The sequence below is a fragment of the Trichomonas vaginalis genome, chromosome VI (assembly GCF_026262505.1).
Source record: "Trichomonas vaginalis G3 chromosome VI, whole genome shotgun sequence".
In the NCBI taxonomy this organism is placed as follows: domain Eukaryota; phylum Parabasalia; order Trichomonadida; family Trichomonadidae; genus Trichomonas; species Trichomonas vaginalis.
This window is the reverse complement of record NC_067208.1, coordinates 8,674,452-8,687,162: the sequence shown is the minus strand read 5'-3', so window position 1 is coordinate 8,687,162 and position 12,711 is coordinate 8,674,452. Positions and strand designations below refer to the sequence as shown.

Sequence of the window (12,711 nt, the reverse complement as noted above, 5' to 3'; positions counted from 1 at the left end):
CTTCCTCCTGTGTTGTCTAAATGTCATGTTGTCTCATTTTTTCAGAGAAGTTAAATAACCTGGTGACATGGTGACATAGTGACACCTTCAGTTCTTCAAAAATAATTCATAACTGCCTTCCTCCTGTGTTGTCTAAATGTCATGTTGTCTCATTTTTTCAGAGAAGTTAAATAACCTGGTGACATGGTGACATAGTGACACCTTCAGTTCTTCAAAAATAATTCATAACTGCCTTCCCCCTGTGTTGTTGTCAAAGAGGAATAAAAATTAAATTTGGATTGAGTTTAAAAATTCATCTTTATTAAATTCATCTCTTCCAACCAATTTATTTATTCTATTAAATTCTTTTATTTTTGCTTCACTCAGTTTAATGATTGAACGATAAGTTTCTAATTTTTCGATTATTTCTTTATTGTTTTCAACCCCACCGCATTGCGGCTTCTTTTTGTAATAGCATATTTTTGATTTAATTCTGTTTAGTTTCTTTTTATATTCATCGTCTGGACTCTTGGCTGCTTCGTTGTCACTCATTTCTTACGAAATAAAAAAATTAAATATTATTTAAATATAATGGAGTAATAAAATAAATTGGAATTTCTATTAATTTATTGTCAACTTCAACTAATGCATTGCCGTTAATATATCTAACAAATTCAGCTATTGTGTCAAATCTTCGTCTTCTTTTTGTCATTGATTTATTAGTTTTTCCATAATCGAGATGAATCAAAACTTTATCCCCTTGTTTAAAATTCATGAGCCCCGAATTAATTTGTTCACGTTTAACATCATTCAACCTTTCCATTTGCTTTCTAATATATTCCCATTCTTTTGAAATATCATTTTTCATTTCCACTGGTTTCATGTTTATAGTTCTATGCCATGTATTATTGTAATAATATACTAACTGTTGTATGATGGAGTCATGATTTCCATCCCAGTATATCTGACCGTTAACCCCTAACGCATCTCTAAGAGTTCTCATTACCGCATCAACTATTTTATTATGAAACGTATATGGAGAGGATGAAAAGAAAAAATTAATTTGTGGGAAATAATGAGTCATAGTTGCCTGAAATCCTTTATCACCATCACCCCTTATATTATCTACTCTCTCATGATCTAGTAAGTATTGAATAGCTCTTCTTGTTTCCTGTTCTGTTTTCCCTTTCACTGGAATGCAATATAAATATCTAGTGTTAATGTTAATGGCAAATAAATAAGTAACGTTTCCTTTTGAATATTCTAAATGATCGATTTCGTATGAATATGGATATGGAGCAAATGAAGGGCGACTAAAATTTTCCTTTAACGGTTGAATTTTCGGGTCAATTGGTTTATTTAATATCTTGAAATCCTTTTTAAAATCTTTTTGCTTCTTTAATGTTTGAAATGGATATAATAAAGTGAATGATGAAGGATTAACTGAAGGAGGAGGCGGTACTGTCGTTGGAGGTTTTGGTGTTGCAAGTGGTTTAATTTTATCTGCTTTGATTTTGGATTTCATTCCTTCCTTCATTAATTCTGGATGTATTCTATTCATTTGTTTTAAATATGCTGTATATAAAGGTTTGATATACTTTCCCGCTTCGAGTTTATGTTGAAGGATGAATTCCAAAAGTTGATCTTCATTTAAAAGTCGGGCTGAATATGGTTTAACTAATGAATCATAAATTAAAGCTTGTGCTTCATTTATGGTCTGAAGGACCTGGGCGTTTTGCACCTTTTGTTTTTGTTCCTTTGGCTTTTGCGGCTCAGGATTATATAATTTATATAATTCATCAATATCTTCTTCTGTTAATACTTTATTTTTGAAATCTTTCAACTGTTTAAGTTGTGATTTAGTTTTTCCCTTTGAATATTCATTATTTTTAATTTTGTCTTTAATTTTAGAAATTATTCTATCATGATATTTCAAAATTTCATTTTTATAATATGGATAATAATATTCCATATCATCACCCGTTATATTGTTATCATATTTTTGGAGATATGCTTTTAAATCATAATAATCAAGAAAATTTTGATTAAATACTAAATCAGCAATTAAAATTTTTAAATCTGTGTTATCCATTTATATAAAAATAAAATCAATGTTTAAGGGTGCCCACCTCTTTGAATCATAGTATCAAAACCATTATTTACATATTAAATCCCATCATTAACGGTTCCTTCTTCTAAAACGGTATCAAATGGTGGCGGTTGTTGTTGCTGTTAATGCTGTGATGGGATTTAAAAAATTCGTTGTGGTTGATTATTTGGAATCTGAAAGTTAAAACCATTTGGTATAAATCGATTTGGTTCATTTTGTCTCTTCTGTGGCATTTCATTAAAAATAAAATTTAAAATTGTATTAAATAAATGGCATACAACATCCATTTTCACAACATACAGCCTTAGTGTGTGCTCCTGTTAATGCAGTCTTACCGATTGTTAAGCGAGTCATTGACCCATTTTTAAGTTGTAAATTAATATTCTGACCATCAAATATCACTTTATCATTTATTATATCCAAATATTTTTTAGGTGTTAATTGCTTATTTTGTCTTAAACTAACACCCTTCATTTTTTGTGCAATCTTTTTAAAATCACTTCCATCAATTGAACCGTTGAATGATGTATAACACTTAGGACATAAAGCAACCATGTTATCACCTTGTTTCTCAATTGCTAAACCCAATAATTTTTCTCATGTGCTTTTTCTTCAGCTTTATTCTTTAATTTAGGTTTAAATTTCTCATCAAAACAGAAGAAATCAAATGGTGCGAATTTGAAAATGTTTTTATCATAAAATTGTTTATCGGTAACAATCGCTGAAATGCTTGAGTGTTAGGAAGATTTGGGTCGCCAGCATTGCCCAATAAGATGAATCAGTATCACCTTCAATGAAATGAAAACGATTAAAATCCATGCATTTATACATAAAATCATAAATGAAAACCAAATACCAGTATTTAGCATTATCTAAAGTGAAGAATGCCTCTTGTAAACATGTATCACATCTATAAAATCTATCTTTAAGCATCACTTGATATGTATCTTCACCTATTTCTCTTATGTTTTTAAACTTATTTGACATACATGCAACGCGTGCCTTCTGTGCATTCATTATTTTAGTCTTTGCGTAATTTTGTGTATTCATTGCATCGTAACCATATGATCCATTAAGTGAAATTTTGCAAAATAAACTTTTTCCTTTATTTCCTTCTAATTCAGCCTTTTGTCTTTCGTTCATAAATTTGTTCGCAAATTCATTAAAACAAGTGTTTTTAGTAAATGTTAAAATTGATTGAATATCATCAATGATAAAATGAAATCTGTCGATTAGATACCAAGATAATAAGAAGAAAATGGTTGATATTGGTTGTGTGTTGATGCTAACTGAGTTAATTTCCTCTGTTTCTGGTCAACTGGTAGATTGTTTGATTTCATGTAATTATACATAAAACTGCCAATTGTTTTTTCATCTGTGATAATATCTAAGTTTCTTATTATCGGTAAAAAGTTTATGTAATCATTAATGTATTTTTCATCAATGTGACCCTTTACTTCAGCCACGAATAAAGTATTTTTCTTCTTAATTATTCCCAGCTTTTGCTTTCTTTGTTGCTGTATCACAAATGATAACACCATTCAATCTTCCCGGCATATACATTTTATGGTCAGTATATTGAATGAAATCATGAGGATTAGATGAAAATGATGAAGGATATAATGAATTAAAGTCAACACCAACGAAATGAGTCATATGTTGGTGGTTCCTCATTTGATACAGTTTTAGTTTCTGGACTATATGAAAGTTTATTAATGTGCGTGATTCCTTTAAGATTTACTCTATGTTGAACATTTGATAAACCACCAGTAATTCCATTACGGAGAATGTGATAAGCTTCAACTGAATCTAAAGTCATTGGTAAATTATTTTTTAATGCATAATTTCTTAAATTGATTCTTAAACGTTGAACATCTTCATCTTTATTTGATTTTACGACATTGCAATAACAACACATTAACTGACAATTTTCTTTGGTATGTGGTTTTTCATTATCGATTCTATCCAATGTTGGTTTATTTGCATATGTAAACGCTTTACCACACATTTTGCATTTAGATGAAAGGATTAAATCGTGATAGTATTGAAAATCATCCATTGAAACATTATTTTTAGTATCCCTTTCTGCTTTTTCATCTTGTTTCTTATATGATTCAATTTTATATTTCCAATACTTTTTCGTTAATTCAAAACTTGATTCTATCTTTTCCTCAGGATATTTTTCATTAGGATTAAAGTCTTTATATGCTAAAGCGTAACGAATCATTGATGCATTCGATGATAAAGAAAGATTATGAAGCGTGTCAATTTTATAAATAAATGTTTCTTCAATAATTTTATCGATTGGGTCAATCATAATTTCAACATCTTTATTGCAATAATGAATAAAATATTCTAATCTATTCTTAAAGTTTTTAGCATCATTGAGATATATTTGATAATCACCATCTGATATAGTTTCTTGAGTTAATGCTGAATAAAATGAATCTTTCGTGAATGGTTCCTCTTTATATAATTCTTCTTCGTAATTTTCCCATGTGATGAATTGATAAGGGAAAAAGGATTTAACACGTGATTTATTGTTTCCGAAATCTTGAGTGAATTGGTCTAATGTCCCACCCGCTATATAATTTCTGATGTCAATAAATCTCAATTCATATGGAACGTTTGTTTTCTTTACAATGATTTGCTTAAATTGTGAAGATGAACCCAGCATTGATTTTATTTTCCATTTTGCAGTGTTTAAATCACGAAGAATTAAATTTAAATCAAACTTTCCCGAATTAAAACCTATGATATTCACTTTATTGAATTCCTCATCTAGAAGTTTTTTAAATGCTTCCTTCTGTTTTTCATTTAATGTATGAGACAAAGTCCCCGCCGTTTGGTCCGTTTGCGACTTCATTAATTCTTCATATTGTTCAATATTTGATTTAGCAACTAATGAACAGGTTGAAAATAAAAACTCAATCCAATCAGAAATAAAAGAATCACTCGAAGTTAAGCAAAAATTCCTCGTATATGTTTTATCATTTAATTTAACCATTGATGATACCATGAATGGTTTTAAGTAAGCGTTCAAAGTTGCACACTCAGAAAGTTGTAATTCTTCTTTAGTCTCTAATGTTTCGAAGTCAAAAGTAATATAATATCTTGTCGGTTGATAATATTCCTGCAAATTATGAGCTAATAACCACTGATATATCTTCTGTTTCGTAATATGTGGTGCATATGGTTGCTGTGTCTTTTGCAATTGAACGTCTTGAATTAATCTTCCATTATTTTCTTTACATTTCTCACAATGCTTTAAAAATCTTCTTTGGTTTTTCCTTTCTGGATCATCACGGATAGAATAAACTTCTTCTTTACAATATGGACAAACTCTATAGCCGGTGAGTGCTTCAACGTCTGTTATTCTGTCAGCGTGAAGTTTTCCACATGGACTCTGTGTTAATAAAATATTTATTGTTTCAAATTCTGGATCTATCATTATTGATTCCACTAATGGAAAGTCTACCTTATTTATGTCCACGTCTTCTGGTTGAGGATCACAATAATAGAAATCAATATTAACATTTAACATTCTCGCTAATCTCTCACTTTCTGATGAAATGTCAAACCCTTCATATGAATCTATTGCTTCATTTAAATAACTTCTACGAGTTTTAGGATTAACACCATCAGGAATGTTATAGAAGCGTTTAAATAACCTTCTACCTTCTGCTCTAATTTGATTATCATTCATTTTAGCTGTTCCGTTTTTGTTCATTTATGTAAGAATAAAAAATTAAAAAATAAATAAAAATAAAGTTTATTTTTTAAAGCCCATAAAATGAATTAAGAACACATAAATTTTTATCATCTGCGACGTGACGAATACATTTTAATTTACTCAAGAATGCGTACCCTGATACATTAAATCTAATTCCTGTCTTATTTAATTTCACAACTTTGAAAAGGAATGTATGAATAGCTATAAAATGATGAGAAGATGTTTTATGGGTTGCTTCCATTTTTTCTGAAATAAATGAATAAATATAATGCTTATACGTTTTCATATCTTTTATATTCTTAATAACGAATGGTATAGACCTTTCCACTTCATCTTCCTTCGGTGCTGTTCTTTCATATGAAACATTATTGGTATCTTCAATAATGAAACCACAATCACATAAAATTTTATAGGTTCCAATGGTTTCTTTTGATATTTTATCTAATAAATCAAAAACTTTATCAACACCTGTGCATTTATTTAAATAATAATTTGTGTAAATATCATGATCTTCTTTCTTAATCGTATTAGTTGCATATGTCACATTTTTAAGAGCTTTTTTGAATTTCTCAGAATCGAGAGGTGGTGAAAGTAAGATACAAGGGTATTTTTCATTATCAATAAATTGTAACTTATGTTTACGAATAAATTTAGTACCTTCTTCTGAAAGTGTTTCATCTATTTCGCCATCTAATAAATTTTGTGTTGATTCTGAGACATAATTTTTATATCTTTCTTCATGAGATTTCTGTACTTCTGATTCTGAAGCTGGGATATTCATTAAACCCTCTACTTCATTTTCATTATATTTTTCAACTTCTCTTAATTCCTTAATTTTTTCATCTATTTCATCTCTTATTTTTTCAGTCTTTCAATTTCAATTTCATCGTATTCATCATCATCTTTAATCCGTTCTTCATAATATTCAGGGAAAACATCAGGTTCTTTAGGTTTTTCTTCTTCAGATGTAGGATATAAGAAATTTATAACATCATCTTTATTCATTTTTCCATCATAATCTAAATCATTTAATAACTCGGCAAATTTTTGACAATTTCTTAAATAATATTTACTAACTTCATAACACATCTCATCTAATATATCCTTTATTTCCTCATTTGTGAATCCCAATTTTTTAACGTCGTTAGTTTTGACGCTCATTTCATACAAAATAAATTTTCATAAATGTGAGACATGAATTTTTTAAAAGTTTATTTTTTATTCATGAAAATAATTATTTCTAATTTCTTTTACTCTCTCGTACATACTAGATTTGAAGAATTCAGAACTTTTACCATAATCTCCTAAATGTTTTTTTATCCCTAACGTGTGCCAGTTATTATATGAAACTGAATAAACTTTATCTTTATCTTTACACCTTTCATCACTTCCAATATATTTATATCTCAGTTTTGATTTAGCATTTTCATATTCATTAGCGTTTAATAATTCACAGTCTTCCTTTTTAAATTGATGTTTAAGATATTCAGGATTTAATACTCTACGTTTATATGCTCCTAACTTAGTTCTAAAGGTTTTTCTACAAAATTTAGGAATTCCATCCTCTTTAATGTCATCAATGATTTCCATTTCATTATTTTCAATTTCTTCTTCTCGTTTATGAGGTCTTTGATTATGACTCCATTGATTCCATGAAATTAAATATTCTTTATCATTATATTTATACCTCATTAGCTTATTTTGGCTTTCATATTCATTTAATAATTCACAATCTTCATTTTTAAATTGAAGTTTAACCCATTCAGGATTTAAACAATGTTTAATTAATCGCGGAATATCTGACATCATCTATATATAGCTTCTTTTATAAAAGATAAAAAAATAAATTATTTTAAAATTAATGTTAATTTTTTTAATGATTTATAAATAAATATATTTTAATGCATCGTCTATATATAGATGTAACAAAAAAAGTCACACAACCCGTCCTATCCTACTACTAATTGTAAACACAGATTTTCATCCATCTAAGAGATATTAGTTGAACGGATAGAGGTTAAATATAAAAATCTATTTTCCAAAGTTTTTTTTTTCTCCTCAAATTCATTGAAATTTGGAAAAAGGAAGTTCCTTTTTTTATTGAAAATTTATTCGGAAATCTAGCTTTCAATGAAGCTGGCGTTCCAAATGACATATGGGAAGAATATTACGGAAAGCCAGCGGAAAAGTATACTACCATTACAAATAATTCACGTCCAACATTTTCCTCGGATTTCTTTATATTATCTTCAAATTTCAAAGATTTTTCAGAGAATGTCATTAATTGCAATATCAATTCCATTAAATTACTACATTCAATATGTACATATACAAACGTTGCACAAAATGAAGGAAATGGTGGCTGCATCTGCTTCCAAGGTGGAAGTTCTATTGTCCAAGACCGATTTTGCACCATTAAATGTTATGCAGCAAATGCTGGACAGCATTCATACACAGATGTTGGCACAAATAACAAGAATTTTGTCAACTTAAGTTCTCTCTATCAAAGCGGACAAGACAATATTGGATCTGCTAGTATATTCCATATTTATGGAGATAAAACTCTTTATTCTACAAACATCTCTAATGCAAGAGCTAAAGAATATGCTGGTTATAAATTTAATCAAAAAACAGCTTATGTTAGCTATTGTTGTTTCATTTCTAATGATAATCATGAATCAGGTGCTAGATGCATGATTCATGATAGGATACCAAATTCATTTATCAAAGAATCAATTTTCAAAAACAACTCATGTAAAATTGATAATTCATATTACGGTCTTATTACAATTTCTTATCGATCAACGGCTGTTACTGTTTCAGAATGTATTTTTTTGGAAACAATGCAACTTGTACTTTTGGTGCAGCTGAGGGTACAATTACAGTTATTCACTGCTGTGGAGATAATTTAACTGCAAAAAATTTTGTTTTTGGTAATATATCATTACAGATGAAATGACTACAAATTCATTTGACCTAACACTTGAACTTCTTTCATTAGGTGAATGTGAAGCAGAACATCCATTTTCATTTGAATTCCCTTCAATTGAACAAGTTTTAATTCGATCAAAAAAGAAAAAGAAAAAATTCCTTCCTTTTAGTGTTATTCTTGAAACCTTTTTGAACTTGAAAAAATAAATGAACCCTCGAAGCTTCAATAAAATCATTTTTTATTTTTTGAAATATTTGATAGACATTTTCATTCAAATTGAGCTGAACAGTTCTCCATATATTTCATTTCTCTACTATTTTAGTTAGCTATTTCTACTTCTTCTATTATATATCATATTTTCAGCTGAGGTTTGATTAATCTTTTCTGAAAAATGAATAAACAGTTACTGAACTAGTGCTAAAATAATGTAAATGTAACAATTAAAAATAGTATAGGCTCAATTTTGTTATTAGTGCTAAAAGAAATTTTATCGAATTTAATTTCTTTGAGTAATGATGAAATTATATCGATATCCAACATATTTCCCAAGTTCTAAATCAATATTTATTGTTAATATCACACGTTGTAACAACAGATGAATTTCAGAGCAGGTAAATTTGAGAAGATGTAAATTAACGCTACAATAAATTCAATTTATCTGTTTTAGAGAATGAGCAGTAAACAGCGATCACCAATCCATGTATGCTCATTATCACTTAGTAACCTAAAGGAAGTTAAAGGCAAATTAGATGAAATTAACACACAGTTTGAATCCATGGATGACGTCGAAAAACAGAAAAACGAAACAATTAAATACAAACGCAACGGATTATTATGGGTTGAACTTTCTATGGAATACAATCGACACGTTCAATTACAATACGTTCTTGAACATCTTGGAGATAAAGGCAGCAATCCAAAGTTAAGAAAGATAAAGATGTCACCAGTCTTTTCATGGTGGAAGCGCGAAATGTTACGTCAACGCTGGCGTGAAATCAACGAAACTCTTCATTATAATGATGTAACTAAGAAGATTGAAGCGAAATACTCCGATTTTGCTAACGAACGTGCCGAAGAAGCATCAAAACAGATGAATTCATTGCAAACATTACAAAATCCTCCAATTAAAGATTTAGTCTCTCTTGAAGCCCTTTCTGACTTAAACAGCTTTGTTATTCCTCATGTTGCCATTACGTCTAACCTATCTGGCTTCAATGATGCTGATTACTGTCAATCGACAATAGTTGATGAAATTACTGGAGTTTCTGAAAGCGAAATACCACCAGCATTCAGATCAAAAGGTGGTAGAAAGTCTAAGAATGGCAATAATAATGATAATGATGATTCTTATGAATACGATTCCGCAGGAAATAGAATTGAAGGAAATAATTCGAAGAAAGGTTCAAAGAATGGATCCAACAACAGTAAAAATAATAATGGATCTAATTCTAATGGAAAATCCAATGATAATTCCGATGGAAATAATAATTCCAATTTCGGAGGCGGAATCTTCGGATTTTTCAAGGGATCGAACAATCCAAATAATTCTAAGAACAATGGCCCTGAAAATTCAGACAAAAACGGAAAATCAGAAAATCAAAGGTCTTCAAGAGGAAAAGGAAGAAATGGAAGTGGAAAGAATAACGGTACAAATGGAAATGACACAAATGATGACTATTATGATGATTATTACAGTGTTGATCCAAATAATTCCAAAGATGGAAATAATTCTCCTCGTAGACATCACAGATCAGGAAGAAACAACAGCGAATCATTAAAGGATGCTAATGGAAACCCTATTAGTCCAAGAAACAAGTCCAGAAGATCAAATAATTCAAATAATAATGGTAATGAAGGAAATGAAGATGGAATAGCAGGAAATGGCGTCCATTCAAGAAAGAACGGCTCCAAAGGACCTAATTCTTCAAAAGGAGATGGATTTTCTGCTGATTTTAATTCAAATGACGAAATATGAGATGAAAATGGAAATATTATTAGTAGAGATATAGGTAATTACAAGAAAGACTCAAAAGGAGAGAGATCATCAAGAAATGGTCAAAATTCACAAAAATCTTCCACTGGATTCAATCCGAAATTGATAATTATCGGTTTGGCCTTGATTGCTTGTGCCATATTTGCTGTTTATTTCTTGTTTGGAAAATCTTCAGCGAATCATGTGAAAGTTGATGAGGATATCTGCATTGATATGACTCCTACACCATCTCCATCACCAGTTAAAACACCTACACCAACTCCAACTCCGAAAAAGAGATGGTTCTAAAAATTTTTGTAAACTTTCTTTATTTTTAATAGTTTTTAACAATATTACTAAAATATTTAGAATACATATAAGCATAATCTAGTGTTAATAAGTCATTAATTATGAATGAAATTTATTTGAATGAGAAAAATTCATTACTTAAGATATTTAACGACAAAGAAAGTCATGGAAAAGTATCAATATATCGAAATGATACCAACACATTTGTTAAATTTGAATCATCTTCTAAGAAAGATTTCGATATAAAAAAATGCAACGTAGAGAATTCATCATTTACATTTAACATTAAAGAATCGTCAACAATAACAGTTAAAAATTCGAAAGAATCTAAATGCAGCCTTATATTTGATATTCCAACAACAAATTATAATCTAAATTTCCAGATTTTAGATGGAGATGCATCAGAAGTATCAGAAGCGCTAAATAAACTTGTAAAAGATCATATTATTACACAATCATCAGATTTTATTTACAAAATTTCAAAAAATGTTCCAAATGAGAAAAGTTTAGGATTACTTTATTATGCTATTGTTCATAATGCAGTTTGTTCAAAAATCGAATCTTCCCTACCTCCTATTTTGTCTAAAAGAAAAGCTCCAATTTCATTGGAACATTTCACTAATTTATTTGATGAAAAAGGAGTTCTCAATAATTTCCAGGAGTTAAAGTCAGAGATCTATTTTTCAGGCATTGAAGATGAAGCAAGACCCTATATTTGGTTATATTTATTTGAATATTACGACCCTCTTAAAACATCTGAAGAAAACAAGAAGAAAGTCAATGAACAATACGAGAAATACAAGATTCTTCTGCAGCAGATTGAACAAATCCCAGAACAAAAGAAATTTGCTTATTCTGTTGATATCATTTCAAATGATGTCAAAAGAACAGACAGAGGTACTGAAATGTTCAAAGCAGATAATTCTCCAGCACATAAATTCTTAGAAACCGTTTTACGCTGTTATTCAATTTATAATTCAAATACAGGGTTCGTACAAGGAATGGGAGACTATGCATCACTTTTTATGCGTGTTTATTTCAAAGAAGTTCAACAGGATTCTGTAGTTTTATTTAATGGAGAAAATCTTCCAACTTCTGAAGCCCAAAGTATGATATTTTGGAATTTTGTTAACTGCCTTAAAATCAGTAACCATACTAATATATTCCAAGACCTTTCTGCTGAGCAAAGTCATTTAGCACAAAGAGTTTATTATGTTATTGCTTCAATCCATCCATCACTCAAACAATTCCTCATTAATTATAACTATACTGAACTCATTGTAGTTTATCGTTACTTCCTTTTGCAAATGAAAAGAGAATTTCCAAATAATGTTTATAGACTTTGGGATACTTTTTATTCAAGTGAATGCCCTTATACATTTATTGTATTCTTTACATCTGCATTACTTATTCTTGGTTTTCCGACAATTTTAGGTGAAATGAATTTTGATATTGGAGAAGTAATGAGTGCACTTGATAAATTTGTTAATAAATCAGATCCAATAAAGATATTAGAATACTCTTTGTACTTCTGCGACATGTATTCTAAAAATAAGGACACTAATGTATGGATCTTTTTACACAGAGCTCCTCTGAAGCCTCAAAAACAATCCTCCGAGCTTTTCAAGCAACTCCAAGAAATGGATTTTGATAATTTTTAAATTATTTTGTTATAT

At 29.4% G+C, this 12,711-nt stretch overlaps 4 protein-coding genes and 2 pseudogenes across 6 annotated transcripts, besides 2 other annotated features; 3 read left to right on the top strand and 3 right to left on the bottom strand.

The window, feature by feature from the left end:
- Nucleotides 1-1,516: part of a mobile genetic element that runs on past the window's edge.
- Nucleotides 551-1,516, bottom strand: TVAGG3_0830060 (integrase core domain containing protein family; the record flags this gene model as incomplete). Its single annotated transcript, XM_051248432.1, has 1 exon — nt 551-1,516. The coding sequence occupies one exon, from the start codon at nt 1,514-1,516 to the stop codon at nt 551-553; it is 966 nt and encodes a 321-aa protein (XP_051083907.1).
- An 834-nt stretch (nt 1,517-2,350) lies between these two features.
- On the bottom strand, nt 2,351-3,232 carry TVAGG3_0830040 (annotated as a pseudogene). Its single transcript has one exon. A coding segment is annotated over exon 1 (882 nt).
- Nucleotides 3,233-4,117: 885 nt separating this feature from the next.
- Nucleotides 4,118-5,819, bottom strand: TVAGG3_0830030 (DNA/RNA polymerase superfamily; the record flags this gene model as incomplete). The annotated part of the gene is made up of 1 exon (XM_051248431.1): nt 4,118-5,819. A coding segment is annotated over one exon (1,702 nt), but the record flags the coding sequence as incomplete, so codon positions are not given.
- Nucleotides 5,820-6,548: 729 nt separating this feature from the next.
- Nucleotides 6,549-7,131: a mobile genetic element.
- Nucleotides 7,132-7,935: 804 nt separating this feature from the next.
- On the top strand, nt 7,936-9,305 carry TVAGG3_0830010 (annotated as a pseudogene). Its single transcript has one exon — nt 8,008-8,734. A coding segment is annotated over exon 1 (727 nt).
- Nucleotides 9,306-9,405: 100 nt separating this feature from the next.
- Nucleotides 9,406-10,993, top strand: TVAGG3_0830000 (uncharacterized protein; the record flags this gene model as incomplete). The annotated part of the gene is made up of 1 exon (XM_001313663.2): nt 9,530-10,729. The coding sequence occupies one exon, from the start codon at nt 9,530-9,532 to the stop codon at nt 10,727-10,729; it is 1,200 nt and encodes a 399-aa protein (XP_001313664.1).
- A 143-nt stretch (nt 10,994-11,136) lies between these two features.
- Nucleotides 11,137-12,696, top strand: TVAGG3_0829990 (regulation of vesicle fusion; the record flags this gene model as incomplete). Its single annotated transcript, XM_001313662.1, has 1 exon — nt 11,137-12,696. The coding sequence occupies one exon, from the start codon at nt 11,137-11,139 to the stop codon at nt 12,694-12,696; it is 1,560 nt and encodes a 519-aa protein (XP_001313663.1).
- Nucleotides 12,697-12,711: the final 15 nt, after the last annotated feature.